This window comes from Myxocyprinus asiaticus, chromosome 43 (genome assembly GCF_019703515.2).
Source record: "Myxocyprinus asiaticus isolate MX2 ecotype Aquarium Trade chromosome 43, UBuf_Myxa_2, whole genome shotgun sequence".
Taxonomy (NCBI): domain Eukaryota; kingdom Metazoa; phylum Chordata; class Actinopteri; order Cypriniformes; family Catostomidae; genus Myxocyprinus; species Myxocyprinus asiaticus.
In genome coordinates this window covers 12,723,582-12,741,790 of record NC_059386.1, presented here as the reverse complement: position 1 = coordinate 12,741,790, position 18,209 = coordinate 12,723,582, and the positions used below count along the sequence as shown (strand labels likewise).

Here is an 18,209-nt window from a genome sequence, read left to right as displayed (position 1 = left end):
TAATATTGTTGTGGCTTAATATTGTTGTGTTGTTGCTTTTATGTTGTGTTGTGGCTTAATATTGTTGTGTTGTAGCTTTTATGTTGTTTTGTGTCTTAATATTGTTGTGTTGTGGCTTTTTTGTTGTGTTGTGTCTCAATTTTGTTGTGTTGTGTCTTAATATTGTTGTGTTGTGTTTTAATTTTGTTGTGTTGTGTCTTAATATTGTTGTGTTGTGTCTTAATATTGTTGTGTTGTGTCTTAATATTGTTGTGTTGTGGCTTAATATTGTTGTGTTTTAATTTTGTTGTGTCTTAATATTGTTGTGTTGTGGCTTAATATTGTTGTGTTGTAGCTTTTATGTTGTTTTGTGGCTTAATATTGTTGTGTTGTGGCTTTTTTGTTGTGTTGTGTCTCAATTTTGTTGTGTTGTGTCTTAATATTGTTGTGTTGTGTTTTAATTTTGTTGTGTTGTGTCTTAATATTGTTGTGTTGTGTCTTAATATTGTTGTGTTGTGGCTTAATATTGTTGTGGCTTAATATTGTTGTGTTGTTGCTTTTATGTTGTGTTGTGGCTTAATATTGTTGTGTTGTAGCTTTTATGTTGTTTTGTGTCTTAATATTGTTGTGTTGTGGCTTTTTTGTTGTGTTGTGTTTTAATTTTGTTGTGTTGTGTCTTAATATTGTTGTGTTGTGTCTTAATATTGTTGTGTTGTGGCTTAATATTGTTGTGTTTTAATTTTGTTGTGTCTTAATATTGTTGTGTTGTGGCTTAATATTGTTGTGTTGTAGCTTTTATGTTGTTTTGTGGCTTAACTTCGTTGTACTGTGGTTTAATGCAGCCTCTCTGTGACGAAAAGTGCGTAGTTGAATTAGAAACACGTTCTGCGCGTGCGTGTGTTTAAACGTTGGCGCGAGCCATATACTCTCCCGCATTCACAACTGAAACACATTATTAAATCTCTTTGGAAAACATAAGACAGGTGAGTATCGTTGATCGCATTTGAATTTTCCTTTTTAACTGATAATGTTGCAGGTTTAGTTGCAACTGTGTCTTTAGATATAGACCAAAACTTACAAGCGGAAATGTATTTGAAATCACAACCAGCGGCTGTACTACGATATTTTTTAGATTGATTGAGAGTTTGTGGACCATTTCCCTGCTAAAAATAAAATATAGGGAGATAAACCATTCATAACTGTTCATGTGTGCAGTCGGTGTCTGTCTCCCTTTCTCATGGCAGTCTGTCAATCACTAGTTGTTGTGTTGTCATCGTGAGCGCGCACTGCCGCTGTTCTCGTGCACACTGTTCAATGCATTCAGCGCGATGAACTTCACTGTGACCTTTAGAAAATAAACACCCTTAAAAACACTCCTAATTTATTTGTTGCTAACATTGTGTCCAACAGTGGACACATATACAGCTCTGGAAAAAATTAAGAGACCACTGCAAAATGATCAGTTTCTCTGGATTTACTATTTATAGGTATGTGTTTGAGTAAAATGCACATTGAGTTTTATTCTATAAAGTACTGACAACATTTCTCCCAAATTCCAAATAACAGTATTGTCATTTAGAGCATTTATTTGCAGAAAATGACAACTGGTCAAAATAACAAAAAAGATGCTGTGTTTTCAGACCTCGAATAATGCAAAGAAAACAAGTTCATATTCATTTTTAAACAACACAATACTAATGTTTAAACTTAGGAAGAGTTCAGAAATCAGTATTTGGTGGAACATCCCTGATTCTCAATCACAGCTTTCATGTGTCTTGGCATGCTCCCTACCGGTCTTTCACATTGATGTTGGGTGACTTTATGCCACTCCTGGTGCAAAAATTCAAGCAGCTCGGCTTTGTTTGATGGCTTGTGGCCATCCATCTTCCTCTTGATCACATTCCAGAGGTTTTCAATGAGGTTCAGATCTGGAGATTGGGTTGGCCATGACAGGGTCTTGATCCGGTGGTCCTCCATCCACACATTGATTGACCTGGCTGTGTAGCATGGAGCATTGTCCTGCTGGAAAATCCAATCCTCAGAGTTGGCGAACATTGTCAGAGCAGAAGGAAGCTAATTTTCTTCCAGGATAACCTTGTACGTGGCTTGATTCAAGCGTCCTTCACAAAGACGAATCTTCCTGATTCCAGCCTTGCTGAAGCACCCCCAGATCATCACCGATCCTCCACCTGGTCTTCTAATGGTTAGACGGAGTCCTGGAGAGGCCTTCAAGCCACAGTGTCTCGCACCCACTGTGAAATTTGGCGGAGGATCGGTGATGATCTGGGGGTGCTTCAGCAAGGCTGGAATTGGGCAGATTCTTCTTTTTTTCGTTCATCTTTTCCAGAGCTGTATATCTGTCATTTTCATAACAGATTACTTGCATTCTGTGGTGGAAGTGATATTTTTGAAATTTTTGGAATAAAATGCAGAACTCATTTGACTTTAGTCTAAATTAGCTACAAATAAATGCATACAATACAGTAAATTATATTCAATTGAATAATATTTCGGTCTCCATTAAGATTTAGTTTTAACTTGTCCCTTGCTCCATTTGCTCACTCCAGTTCAGGACTTTCTGTATGCTGTGCTATAATCCATAATATAATCCATCTGTTTCCTCTTTAGAGAAATGAATCACTGTGAGCTTGAGGAAGTGACACAACATATTAATGACAAAATTTCCATGATTAAAAGACTCCTGGAGCTTCGAGCTGTTGGTATGCTGCATTTGCACATCTGTTACTCTTGAGTTGTATTTCCTTATGTATGACATCATATGGTGCTATGACTAGTTATGGCACACCAGTCATGATTTTTCTTCAGCAAAAGATCCAGAAAAACGGGGGACCCTTCTCAAAATCGAACAAGAAGTCAGTGCCATCAGTGAGCTTCTTGATCGTTTTGAGAGATATGTGGGCCAACAGAGAGACCTACTGAAACATTTAAAGGTATGAATTTTTCATTAATCTTCACATATTAGGACAGAGGTCTTCAACTCTGTTCATGGGGACCCACAGCACTGCATATTTTGGATGTCACCCTTATTTAACACACCTGATTGAAGTCATCAGCTCATTAGCAGAGGCTCCATGACCTAAACTGGGTTTGTCAGCTAAGGGAGACTCAGAAAATGTGCAGTGTTGTGGGTCCCCAGGAACAGAGTTGAAGACCTCTGTATTAGTGGTCGACCGATATATCGCCGAGGCAGATAAATCAGCTGATATTCTGACTTTTTTAATTATCAGCATCGGCAGATATATTTTCCCCTTTGGCCGATTTGTTTCTTGAGGGTGCAGAGAATCGCCTGTTTGCATGTGAAGTGTCTGAGACATGTAAATGACCGGTCACGGTTCGTTTTATTGTTATGTGCATCATGTTACTAAAATAATAGGCTGATATGCAACAGTGTCATTTAAATGGTCCGCATATCAGAGCTGCGTCAGATGCGTTTGAGCTCATAATGTTAAAGTGCTTGCCTGTTTCATTCTCACTTTCTCTCCTCAACAGTTCCACGTAAATTTAACTGTCTTGTCTAATGAGAAAAAGGCAAAGATCAATCAAACTAATATCATATATACTGTCTGCTAATATACACATATTTCGGTTAATCAGATGTAATAAACCAACCTCACACAACTTCAGCAGATCCAGTGTCCTGTGGAGCGCTCATTTATTTACCTTTAAAGCACATATTCTATCAGCTTCTCCTCAGCAGTTCCCTGTAACTTTAACTGTCTTGTCTAATGAGAAAAAGGCAAATATCAAGCTAATCTAAATCTTCCTCTGAAGCATCTAACAGTGTCTCTTCAACAGTTCCATGTCATTTTTCTGAAAAGGCAAATATAAATAAAGCTTCTATTATATACCATCTGCAAATATGCAGATATTTAGTTTAAACAGATGTATTTCACGAAAATCCAGCGTTTTCTTCCCATCGAGCGCACCTCTTATATCTTCCTCTGAAGTGCGTATTCTATCAGCCAGAATCAAAACTTCAGGATCAGGATCAAAATTTCCTCATTCACAAATCATGACGGTCAGTCCCTGACAATCCAAGCAGGCGATCCAGGCTGTTTAAACTGTCAGGAGATTGCTGCTGCTCGCTGGACCCGCACGAGTGTGTGAGTGCAACCAAAGTCTTTCTAGCATGTCAGTCCACTGTCGACCATGTTTGGAATGCACTCGAGAGGCTATTTCCAGTCATGACAGTGCAGCTCCTATCTACTTGAATGGGGAAAGACCAAAATCTCCAAAACGGTTGGTCAAGATTATGATTAAAGAACATATTTCAAATCAGCAGTAAAATCTGACAACACTGGTATCATAAATGGTGCTTCTTTACCTCAGATTACACTAAAAACGCAATTTTTCCAGCTTTTATAGCTAATGCGCATGCACGTTCTTGAGTTGATTGACAGGCGATGTCTGTATCTAAAAGGTGATTGGCTCTTTTACCTGTAAGGCAGGACTTCCTATCTACATCCATTGACCGTTGGCTGCAGTTGGTCGTTCTAATTTCTCCCATTCATTTTAATAGAAGTGGCCCGTCTCTGCTAAATAGTCTCTGGTGCAACTTCAAAGTAAAAGCGCGTCACGTGTGCTATGAGTAAATGTCCTATTCACTATGCACTGTATGTACAATTGGTTTGATTCTGTATTTTTTGAGAAAATGCGATTGCTAACATGGACATGCCATCTCTGGTTGCTGGACTACTGTATGTACTGTTATTTCCTTCTTCCTAATATATTAACAATTTCTTCATGTGCAAATAAATTACTAAAATTTGATGACAAAACCGAAATCAGATGAAACTGCTAAATTTAATACAATATTATTTTTTTAGATTATTTTTTACAAAGTTAAAGTTTTGTGTGAAATTGAGTAAATATAGTGCTAAATAAGAATTTATTATTTTTTGTATCAATTTTCTGTTTATGGTATTTACTATATTAAATTGTGTTATATATCGGCATTGTTTCGGCCTATCGGCCACCCTGCACTCTGGATATTGGAATCGGCATCGACCATCAAAAAACTCATATTGGTTGACCACTACTCTGTATTAGGATATTTGTAGGTTAATTGTTGAAAATACTCTCTGGTTTTGCTTCAGGACCAAATTTGACATAGGACATCAAGTGGCGACCCAACACAATATCCTTAAAATAAAACATGAAATGTATTAATATTACCATGAACTGCATGGGCCCAAAAATATGCAAAATTATAAACATAAAAAATGCATTTACAAAATTGAATAGGACAATTTTATAAATGCATTAATAACAGTAAAAGTGTGATTTACCAGTCAAACTATGGGACAAATATTGTGCAAACATTAGCCATATTATCAAGTGACAGATAAATTGGAGCCAAAATACCATAGAGTTTGATTGGACGTCAACTGCAAAATATATGAGATATTTATCCTCATTTTTAAATGTATATAAGCCTATTTACTTTGCCAACCTAACTGTACATGATTATATTTTTAGTTGCTTTTTGTGTTTGGCATTGTCCAGGAAAACCAGAGCTCTAGGCCATCCATGTGCAGGATTAAAATTTTACTTGGGTTCTCTTTTATAAGTCTTTTATTTCTCTTCCCGACAGGATCTGGAAGAGTTTTTCCAGGAGGATGAACAGGATGTCCATCACCTAAAGGACAACACCCCTTTGCACATGCCCAGAAAAGGCCAACAAACAGCTCAACAAGAGTATTTGCTGTTTTTATTAACAAAAATATTGACTGATCTATACCTGGGTGGGACAGTTGCTTATTCAGTTTGCCTCATCATTAAGAGTGAACCAGAAAAATCTCAGATCTACACTAATAACCTCAGCTGAATTCTGTTGATCGGAACTTATGAGTTGGCCTTTTTTTGTTTTCTTCAGAGAACAGGTGGCAGTTCAGAGCAGGCAGACAGATGCACCACCCGCTCCTCAGGATCAGGCGCCACCCAGGAAATCTCATCGCAACCAGATCAAAGAGATGGAGTTCATTACTGTCCCAGAATTTGACAGCATACCAACGTGAGTCCTTTCACATCTGTCTAAACAAACTTTCTGAACAGATATAGTAAATAACAGTAAACAATAGCTCTGTTCCAAAGCCTAGAGAGCTGTCTGTCTAGACAGCATTTAAAGGCACAGATACAGACTGTTCCAAATGTTAGGCAACAATATTATGGTAACTTATAAGTACACATACCAAAGGGGATACTTAAAGGGTCATGAAACACTACAACATTTTTACAATTTGTTACCGACTTTTACATTTTGCGGATGATTTCCGCAAAATGTTCTCATCATTTACTCACCCTCATGCCATCCCAGATGTGTACTACTTTCTTTCTTCTGCAGAACACAAACAGAGATTTTTAGAAGAATATTTCAGCTCTGTAGCTCCATACAATGCAAGTGAATGGTGGCCAGAACTTTGAAGATCCAAAAAACGTATATAGGCGCATAAAATGTATCTATATGACTCCAGTGGTTTAATCCATATTTTCAGAAGTGATATGATAGGTGTGGGTGATAAACAGATCAATATTTAAGTCCTTTTTTTATTATAAATCTCCACTTTCACATTCTTCTGTTGTTTTTGGTATTCCCATTCTTCATGCATATCGTCACCTACTGGGCAGGGAGGAGAATTTATAGTAAAAAATGACTTAAATATCTGTTTCTCACTCACACCTATCATATTGCTTCTGAATATATAGATTTTACCACTGGAGTCGTGTAGATTACTTATGCTGCCTTTATGTGCTTTTGGAGCTTCAAAGTTCTGGTCATGATTCACTTGCATTGTATGGACCTACAGAACTGAAATATTCTTCTAAATATCTTCATTTGTGTTCAGCAGAAGAAAGAAAGTCATACACACCTGGGATGGCATGAAGGTGAGTAAATGAGGAGATAATTTTCATTTTGGAGTGAAATATCCCTTTAAGACAATGATAGCAAGCATTAACTTTAAGGAGCATTAAAGAGAAGGTGTTTAATTTAGGGATTGGGGGGGGGGGGGACTATTTTCTTCCAGGGTTGTTGAGCGAATGTTATGTGGATCTGATGTACAGTATATTTACGCTGGATTTGAGAACATGCACATGATTGGTTTCTCTCAATATTATTCATGAGATGGCCGCTTTCTCAGACATTTATGTTGGGCCTCATGTATTCAGATAGAAGACAAAGGCAGGCCTAACACAAGTCGTAAAACCTAACTCAGCCCCCACACATTCCATGTCGTAAATTTTACTGATTAAAATCACGCCAAAATCAAAGGGAGTCCAAAACAGACTACAAATCCATGAAGCCTTGCTCACTAAAGGATCGAACTCTCAACTCCTATTGGATGAGGCACACAACAGAACATCCCTCAAACATGACATCATCAGGAGTTGAAATACCTCAAAAATGCTTCCAGAATTTACTTCCAGCGACTTTGCTTGCAGTGTGTGGACGCAGTTCAACGCTGCTCTCACGTGCAATCTCGTGGCACAAGGAAGTAACATCCAACTTGAAACTGTAGCCATACAATCTCCATCTCGCTGGATGAGTTGAGATTACTCTGTGTTCAACCGAACACTCTAACGGATCCGAAGGAGAGACCGCCGAGCAATTCGCATCTTCATCCGTTTGCCTACAGAAGTGAAGAGATTAAAGATTTCTCTTCCATCTTCAATCAAGTCGACATTTCTGAGTTCTCCGCCAGCCCGCCGAGAATCAACAGCCGTACCGCCCGCCGACAGAGCGAGGAAACGGCTCTCGTCATCACACGAGCCTCAAGAAACCGGGTCAGAGTTAAAGGACGGAGGAAAACACATTCTACCTGTGTCCTCATGCGATTCAAGTAAGAGGTTCACGTCTGGGCAGAGATAGAATATTGTAGTGTGTTATTCTTGTGTTTCAAGGTTTTTGCTTGTACAGTTTACGGACCGCCATGTCCACTCATTATTAATACTCAGGGTATTAATTATCACAAATTTGTTTTGCTGTATTGTGGTCCAATCAAATTGGATTGTTGTGCAATTTCGCCATCGCGGGTGAGACAGCAACTGAGTTCATCCATTAAAGAGTCAAATAACGCGGGACTGTTTACGAGCCGTCCACCGCGTCTCTGAGTGATAAACTGACAGCTGTTTTCTCTCCCACGATTGCGAAATCAGCTTTAGGGCCGTCACTCTCTCTCTCTCTCTCTCTCTCTCTCTTACTAACCACACACCCCCCACACACACACACCTTATGTGTTATAGGATTATTTTGATTTCCATATCTAATCATATCACTGTTTAGTTTGTAGTTGTAAGTCGGAAGTTTATTGACTGCATTATATTAATTATTAATTGATATTTCTAAATAAATAAACTTTTGTTTATATTACAAAGAGAAGTGTTTTGGTTTGTTTTGCATACACCTGTGTCATGCTGACGGGATGTCAGTGCTCGGATTCAAACCTTCATTCATTTTTTTTTTTTTTTCCCGAAAATCGATATTCTTCGGATGTCGATTTTCCTAAGAAAACAATCTAATATTGAGACCGTTTTACTATTTGGTTATTAGTCCCTAATTCCAGGGTGGTGCCCCGTCAATGTTAATCCTTATTAATATTCTATTGATTTTTGATAATTGATAATTATCTTTGATGATTGAATTTGAATGATCAATAAGCTAGTATTAATTTTAATTAATGTTTCATCGATGTTAACAATTAACGATTATCTTTGATAAGTGTTGATTTTAAAGGATTAAAAAAAGCTAACATTGATTCTCATCAATGTTCTATTGATTTTAATAATTAATAATTGTCTTTGATAATTATTCATTATTGCTAATAACCAAACTTGCTCCTAAACGTAGCACACTACATTTACTGGAGCCCCATATGAGGTTTTAATGAGTTAGATCCAATTAATTAATTTAAATATTAATTAATAACTACAGAAATAATTATTAATTATTTCTGATAGTAACACTGATCTAAACAACTGGTAAAGCCCTACATTTAGAAGTGTTGGAAGTGAATATGAAACTGCATGATCAAAATGTCAAAGAGATTTGCATGTTTTCTGCTGCAAAGCAGTCTGATTTGACACGGTAGTCTCTGCGTCACTAACACCATCCATTATTATTGTGTGATCAAACCACTTACATTTGTGTTTCAGCATCATGGAATAACAGTCTCAAATTGGAAAGTGGGGGGTTAGAAAGATTACAATTTTGTTAAACTTATAAAGCAAAAAAAACAAAATTAGATGAAATAGTAATATATAACAAATATTATTTATATAATTAACTTATTAATTAGTCAAAAGATTAACCATAATATACTGTGTATACAGTTGTGCTCAAAACTTTGCATACCCTTGGAGAATTGGTAATATATGTACCATTTTTAAAGAAACATGAGTGAGCAGGCAAAACACATTTCTTTTATTTCTTATGGGATTCATATTCAGCTGTAGGTTATAACAGAATGGCACAATCATAAAACAAGCATTGACAGCATACCAACGTCCTTTCACATCTGTCTAAACAAACTTTCTGAACAGATATATTAAATAACAGTAAACAATAGCTCTGTTCCAAAACCTAGAGAGCTGCCTATCTAGACAGCATTTAAAGGCACAGATACAGACTGTTCCAAATGTTAGGCAACAATATTATGGTAACTTATAAGTACACATACCAAAGTGGATACTTAACCCTCTGGGGTCAAACATGGCAACAAAGAAAAAAATTAAATGACCCCTGTTCAAAAGTCTGCATACCCTTAGTTCTTAATACTGTGTATTGCCCCCTTTAGCATCAATGACAGCATGCAGTCTTTTGTAATAGTTGTCTATGAGGCCCCAAATTCTTGCAGGTGGTATAGCTGCCCATTCGTCTCGACAAAATGCCTCCAGGTCATGCAAAGTCTTTGGTCGTCTTGCATGAACAGCACGTTTGAGATCTCCCCAGAGTGGCTCGATGATCTTAAGGTCAGGAGACTGTGATGGCCACTCCAGAACCTTCACCTTTATCTGCTGTAACCACTGGAGGGTCAACTTGGCCTTGTGCTTAAGGTCATTGTCGTGCTGGAAAGTCCAAGAGTGTCCCATGCGCAGCTTTCGTGCAGAAGAATGCAAATTGTCTGCCAGTATTTTCTGATAACATGCTGCATTCATCTTGCCATCAATTTTTACAAGATTCCCCGTGCCTTTAGAGCTCACACACCCCCAAAACATCAGTAAGCCACCACCATGCTTCACAGTGGGGATGGTATTCTTTTCACTATAGGCTTTGTTGACCCCTCTCCAAACATAGCGCTTATGGTTGTGACCATAAAGCTCTATTTTGGTCTCGTCACTCCAAATTACATTGTGCCAGAAGCTGTGAGGTGTGTCAAGGTGTTGCCGGGCATATTGTAACCAGGATTTTTTGTGGCATTGGCGAAGTAAAGGCTTCTTTCTGGCAACTCGACCATGCAGCTCATTTTTGTTCAAGTATCGTCATATTGTGCTATTGTCATATCGTCATCTGTTTGGTGACTGTCTCAACGCTATCTTTGGAGGGTGGTGTTTTGGAAAGAGGGGGCATATCCAGTTCAACGGCTCAGTCTTGTGGAAGTTCCAGAACTGCTAAAATCGCTTACAGCACCTTTAAATTCAAGTCACATTTTCCCAAATCTACATATAAAACCTGAATTTTAAAACTGCATTTTTCATTATTCAATAAATATTCAAATTCAAGTCTTAGTGGCACAAACATTATTCCATACATGCTGTCAAAATTTACCCAACCATCAAAACCACATTGTTTTAAGATAACTTTATAAAAATAAATATTGACATCAAAATTTGAGGTCATTTAGAGCATTCTGAGAAATAGTGTTCTTCCGTGATCCATAAAATGAGTTAATTTATTAAATATAATAATTATGTGTGTGTATATATATATATATATATATATATATATAAATTAAATACAAATTTATAGCTGGCATTTCAAACATTGATTATTATCATCTAATCATGTTTCTGAAAATACTCCATAAGTTACATGATAACAAATTTCTCTTAACCTCCTGAGACCTGAGCGTGACTGCTGTGTGCATTTTCCATTTCCTTAGTTTCCCCATTTACTAGTAGCACCTAATAAGCCAAAAAAATAAAAATAAAAAAAAATTTCTAGAGGAAATGGTTTTCCTAAAGATTGATGTCCACCTATGTGGACAGTGGGACTAACTTGTGAAATGTTAAATAATACCAAACTATAGAAAGTCAAGGTTTTTTTTTTTTTTTTGCGATTTAACATTTTTATTGATTCATCTATTAGAAAGGAACATCAAAAGATATATACAGAATCAATATTTAACCCTAACTATCCCCCATAATCCCCCACCCGACCCCCATCACCATTATGTGGTCACATAATTACAGACACACAACAAACAAACAAAAATATATATATATAAATAAATAAAAATAAAATAAATAATAAACTAATCACACACATCCCCTACACCTCTCTCCACTGTCCCTCCATGAGAGCCCTCTAAAAAAGACAGATATTTGCCCCATTTCTCCCCAAACAGGTCTAGACTCCCCAGTCTTCTGGATAGCCCCACCTCAAGAGCTGCCACTCTGACCACCTCTGAACACCACTCCTGAAATGGAGGCGCTCCAGCCGACTTCCAACTCCTTAAAATAATCTGTATGGCAATCATAATACTAGTTAGGACCCAGTTTTTCATGTGCTTATTCTCCAAATTAATGACTGCCCCATCTCCTAAGATACAGAGTCTGGGGCAGAATACAATTTGAGAGGCCAAAACCTTGCACATAAAACTCTGAATCCTCAACTAGAACTCTTGAATCTTGACACATCCCCAAAAGACATGGGTTGTGTCTCCATCTACTGATTGACATTGCCAGCAGGTGGGTGTGTCTTTAAGACCAAGCCTATGCAATCTAGAGGGGGTCCAATAGACTCTATGTAAAATCTTAAATTGCATAAGGCGAACCCTTGCATCTCTAGATGCAGATTTGACGTTTTTTAGAATCCTAGCCCACACTCCCTCCTCCAATACCAAGTTTAGCTCTTTCTCCCATAATCTCTTAAGAGAAGCTGAAGTTCCGTCCCCCAGACTTTGAATTAACAGGGAGTAATACACAGATGCCTCATGACCTTTTCCAAAAGCAGTAATCACCACTCGCAGAGTATCTGCCATTTTAGAGGGGTGTAAACCACTCCCAAAAACAGTACAAGGCAGGTGGCATAACTGTAAATACTTATAGAACTGAGATCTGGGAATCCCAAAAAGTTGAACCAAATTTTGAAAGGATCTCAACGCTCCACTCTCATATAGGTCACTGAGTGTATTAACCCCACTCCCAATCCATTCTGACCAGCAAAAAGGGGACTTGTTGATGCATAATTTGGGGTTCAGCCATATGCTCGAGGCAACATTTAAATAAATGTCTGAATTAAACACTCTGGACACTTTTGTCCATACCAAGTTCAATTGCGAGATAACAGGATGTAACTTCTCCGATTAATTTGATAGAAAGGTTCTGCAATGGTGAAATAGGGGCAAGAACTTCCTGTTCTATACAGAACCAGGGAGGGGCTCTCTCAGGTGGTAGCGACCAATGAGCCAAATGTCTGAGACAAAATGCATGATAATAAAATAAAATCTTGGGTAGGCCTAGCCCACCTTTGTCAATCGGCCTATGTAACTTATTGAAATGTAATGTGGGACGCTTACCATTCCAAATTAAGGACTTCGCTATGCTATCAAATTGCTTGAAATAAGAGAGGGGGACATCTATAGGGAGAGACTGCAGCAAGTAATTTAATTTTGGAATACAATTCATTTTAATAACATTTCCTGATCATAGATAAATGCAATGAAGCCCACCTGTCCACATCACTTGAAAACCATTTTATTAAGGGGTCAAAATTTACTCTAACTAAATCACACAATTTTGCTGGGAATAAAATCCCCAAATACTTAATGCCCTGTTTGGGCCACTGGAAATCGCCCGGCTGGAAAGTCGTGGCTGGACAGTACGCTGTCAAAGCCAAAGCTTCGGATTTAGACCAATTGACTTTGTATCCTGAAAACTTAGAAAAGGAATTAATAATTCTGTGGAGGCAAGGCATAGATCTTGTGGGGTCAGAGACGAATAATAAAATATCATCTGCATAAAGCAAAAGCTTATGCGCCACACCTCCCGCAATCACCCCTGGAAAATCATCCTTCTTTCTTATCGCGGCTGCTAATGGTTCCAGGGCAAGACAGAACAATAATGGGGAAAGAGGGCAACCCTGCTGAGTGCCCCTATCCAGAGTAAAATAATCTGAAATTAATCCATTTGTTTGTACCGCCGCTACAGGATGTCTATAAAGTAACTTAATTCAACCAATTAATGTATTCCCAAACCCGACTATTTCCAAAATCTTAAAAAGATAATCCCATTCTACCATATCAAACGGCTTTTCGGCGTCAAGTGAGATGGCAGCGACCGGAGTCTGATCATTCGCCACTGACCACATGATATTGATGAAATGCTTAATGTTGTCAGAAGAGCTACGACCCTGAATAAACCCCACCTGATCTATATGTATAAGAGATGTCATAACTTAATCGAATAGCCAAAATTTTGGACTATATTTTTACATCTAGCTGGATCAGGGAAATTGGATGGTAACTCTTACACTTGCTTAGATCTTTGTCCTTTTTAAGAATCAGACTGATCCGGGCTTGCGTCACGGTTGGCGGAAGCTTTCCATCTTTTAATGATTCAGTATAATCTTCTAAAAAAGTGGAGCCAGTTCTGCAGCATAAAACCTAAAATTATTCAGCAGCAAAACCATCTGGCCCCGGAGCCTTGCCTATAGGCAAGGCCTTAATTACCTCATCAAGCTCCTCCAAGGTTATTTCAGAATCAAGAGAATTTTTTTGCTCAGTCATCAGTTTAGGGAGTTCTAATGGTTCCACAAATTTTCTATCTTCATCAGTAGACGAAGATGTGGAACTATAAAGATGAAGTTAGAATTCTTTAAAAGCATTATTAATATCAATGGCTGAGGTAAATATTTCACTACCAGCAGATTTCACTGAGGGAATGGTAGAAAAAGACTCTCTCTGCTTTATATATCTAGCCAGAAGCTTCCCTGCTTTGTCCCCCGACTCAAAGTATGACTGTCTTGCCCTGAATAGCCAAAACTCCACTTTCCATGACAAAATAGTATTATATCTGTATTTCAGTCGGGTCAATTCTCTGAGGCCATCAGACGACATGTGGCGCTTCAGCTCTGCCTCTGCGCTTTTAATATTCTCTTCCAACTCCACGAGTTCACATGCTTTGGATTTTTGGTGAATGAGGCATATTGTATGATCCAGCCCCTAAGAACCGCCTTAAGTGCCTCCCAAGCCACGCCCACAGAGGATACTGAGGACCAGTTGGTCTCCATATAAACACTGATTTCAGTCTTTAACATTTGTTGGAAATCAGGATTTTGCAAAAGGGATACAGTAAAGCGCTAACTATATGATTTCTTTTTCTCTGTAAATGGAAACACCTCTAAACTCACCGGGGCGTGATCTGAGACTAAGATGTTTCCAATTAAGCAATCAACAACAGATGAAATGAGGGATTTAGATATATAAAAAAATATATATTCTAGAATAAATCTTATGAACTGATGAAAAAAATGTATAGTCCCTACCAGATGGGTTCAAAAGTTACCAGATATCTGCAAGACCAAGATTTTTACACATTCTGTGAAGCGTCAGTGTTGCTCTAGGGGGCTTACACACTTTTGCTTCACTATGATCAAGGACTGAGTCCATCAAAAGATTAAAGTCTCCTCCCAATATTATATCATGAGGGGTGCCAGCGGCTTGCAACACCCCTTCAAGATCTATAAAAAAGCCCTGATCATCAGCGTTAGGTGCGTAAATATTAGCCAAAATCAACCTTTGCCCCTGAATGTCTGCTAAAACAATAATGACTCTTCCTATTTTATCTTTAATCTGTTTGAGAAATTTGAATTGTTGATGTTTATTTATCAGTATAATGACCCCCCTGCTCTTACTTGAGCCAGCACTAAAAATAAAAAGTCCACCCCATATCTTCCCAAATTTTTCCGCTTCCTGCGGGGGAAGATGCATTTCTTGAAGAAACACTATATCATATTTTTAATGCCTAAGAAAAGAAATAACCTTCCTTTTTCCGCTTCCTGCGGGAATGTCCCAACCCATTCACATTCCATGTGGAGAGAGATAATCCACTCATATTAACAATTGAAAAAAAAAATGTGTGTCAAAAACAAGATAATACAGACCACATTCCCCATTAATGCAACAATAAAATCCCGAACTTCCCCCCCGATCAAAACAAACAGAAAAAGGAAAAACGTGCAAATTAACCCCACGCACAACAGCGCCACCCGGCATCAATCCCTCTAAACTCAAAATGTCCATGTACGCCTACAAGAACCCCCGCGACAACTTTGCCGTCGGATTGCTCAAGTCCGGTGCTTCTATAAAAATTTTGTGAGGCAAAATTACATAACAGAAAATACTTTGTAAAACAGACCCCAGCCAACAGGCATAATAAACACAAAGAACATGTAGATTCATTCGCAGAACTGTCTTGAAGGTGTGTTCCTCCACAAAACAACTTCCAGCTGATATAAAGCTGTTCAGTTTCCTTGGACAAACAGACAAGTGTTCAGTGAGCCAGCTGTTGTGGGTGCAGCAGATGATGTAATCATTCTAATGTCCCTTGAAAATACTCCACAAAAACAAACTCCAGCCAACAGGAGGCATAAGCACAAAGAACAATCAGATTCATCCACAGCTGATCCAAAGGAGTATTATTCAACAAATCAAACTCCAGCCGCTAGGCGGAGCAAGCACATAAAGAAACAAAACAGGCATCCCGGATCCTCGGATGATCAAGTGTGTATTGAGCGAGTCAAATTCACTCGGAGGCCGTGTAAAAAAATAAAAAAAAAACACCATGACTTACTCAGTCCGTCAACTTTATAAAAGACGTCCTTTATGTGAGCATGTAGATATTTTGCAGTCATCCATAGCGTCCACTCTCAATCTGGCCGGGAACTTCAGTGTAAAAGTGATCTTCCGTCAATGCAAAAGTTTCTTGGAGTGTCATGCCACAAAACAAACTCCAGCCGCCAGGCGGAGCCAACGCAAAAAGAAACAAAAAATGGCGCCCAACTTCCCCAGACATCCGAGACACTGAACAGCGAGTCAGTCCACTCACATAAGAAATGCCCAATGGTTTACTCACCTATAGCTTGTATGAAGGCCAGTGCCTTTTTGGGGCATAAAAATACTTTGCTGCCGTCCTTGGTGTCTATTCTCAGTTTAGCCGGAAACATCAGTGCAAAAGCGATCTTCCGTTGATGTACGTGTTTCTTACATTCCTTGAACCGATCGCGTTTCTCTCTTGTCGAATTCGCAAAATCCGGGAACAAGAAAATATTGTGATTATTCCAAGAAAGCTTTCCTTTGCTCCTCGCCTGGCGCAACACGAGATCTCTATCGGATGATCTCTGAAATTTGGCTAGAATTGATCGGGGCCTGTCTCCCTCAGCAGATCTGCGAGCCGGGACTCTGTGAGCTCATTCGATTTCCAGTTTATGGCCTGTTATGTCGAGCAGACTCAGGAAGAGCTTGTCCAGGAATTTCACCATATCTCTGCCCTCTTCACACTCAGGAATTCCAACAATTCGAATATTGTTTCTTCGATTCCTATTTTCAAGATCTTCCAGTTTTTCCTAAATAAATTCCAAGTCTGTTTTGGACACGGGCAGATTAGCGGATAATTCCTTTTCTGATGATTCAGATAATCGATTCGTTTCTCAACATCTGTCACTCTTGTGACCAGCTCAGAGAATTTTGTTTCCATTGCCGTAATCGATCGATCGTATTACAGCGAGATCCTACAAGTCAGCAACAACCTTCGTCAGCATCACCGAGATGTTGGACAGTTGACGCAGGATTTCATCTCCCGACGTGCTGTCCAAATCGAGTCCCCGGCTCACAGGGCTGCCAGTGGCCTCAGCTTGAACACATAAGTGTCCTTTTAATGTCTCCAGACTCTGAGGATTTTTACTTCTTTGCCATGTTTACCTCAAAGAGCAAATATGTAACTGGGTGTATCGAATCTCACTGATTATAACATGAAATTAATAAAAAAAAACAGCAAAGTGCGCAGAGCTAGCCACTCACTTGTCTGCTTCTCGCATGGCGTCACGTGACCCCAACGATTTTTATTTTGTTTATGTTTCCAGGAGTGTTGGTTATACATGTTTTTGAGACTTTACAGACATTACATCAGAAATTAGCATAATTAAATCTGATTTAAAGTAATGGCCAGCATTATCCAATCACTGCCAACCATGTTAAAATAAAATTATACATTATAAATTCTGAATCTATGTACTGATTACCATTGTCCCATGTCTGCCAAACATGTTGAGTGGTCCAGACATCATCTACAGCCTGAAACTGAACTTTTGGTCAGATTTTAGGGGTGAATGCACTTAGCATGCTGCTGCACAGAGAACTAGGATGATCCCTTGCTCCCTATTTAGTGAATGACTTAACCTCCAGTGTGCTGTCTGTCTGCACTGGTCTCAGAACAGTTCAAAATGCACCTTATTTTCATCTTAACTCCATATGAAGCCTCTGAAAGCAACATTTTTAAGCTTTTGGATGAACCCATTAACTCTCAATGTGATACTGCACAGTAAATATAGGAATGCATTTACTAAAGTTAATGAATAGAACCATATTGTACAGTTATAAGAAAAGAAAAGAAAACAAAGTTTATATTAAAATGAAGTGAAATGACCCACAGATGTCTTAATGTTGAAAGTTATTCAAAATAACGAACATGTTTTTTCAACTTTTGAGGGAATAATGTCCCAATTTCAATGCGCGTGAAAAATGAATGAAAATGAATTTAAGCGGCATATCAAATTAAACTAGAGACTCTCCTCTTTACAACCAAACAGGTTTCAATTAAAAAACTTGGAGGTTTCTTACCAGATATATATATATATATATATATATATATATATATATATATATATATATATATATATATATATATATATATATATATACACAGTTGTGCTCAAAAGTTTGCATACCCTGGCAGAAATTGTGAAATTTTGACATTGATTTTGAAAATAAAGTCTT

General features: G+C 38.3%; 1 protein-coding gene across 2 annotated transcripts in view; it reads left to right on the top strand.

The window, feature by feature from the left end:
• The first annotated feature begins 869 nt into the window (after positions 1 to 869).
• Positions 870 to 18,209, top strand: part of LOC127434022 (spindle and kinetochore-associated protein 1-like) — a 28,691-nt gene continuing 11,351 nt past the window's right edge. The window contains exons 1-5 of one of the 2 annotated variants that reach the window (XM_051686444.1): positions 870 to 962; positions 2,608 to 2,699; positions 2,806 to 2,930; positions 5,594 to 5,697; positions 5,876 to 6,013. In XM_051686444.1, the coding sequence (XP_051542404.1) occupies positions 2,612 to 2,699; positions 2,806 to 2,930; positions 5,594 to 5,697; positions 5,876 to 6,013 (455 nt within the window). In that variant the 5' untranslated portion in view covers positions 870 to 962; positions 2,608 to 2,611. Of the gene's footprint in view, positions 963 to 2,607; positions 2,700 to 2,805; positions 2,931 to 5,593; positions 5,698 to 5,875; positions 6,014 to 18,209 lie in introns of those variants that run through there. The other variant, XM_051686445.1, reaches the window with a different exon arrangement.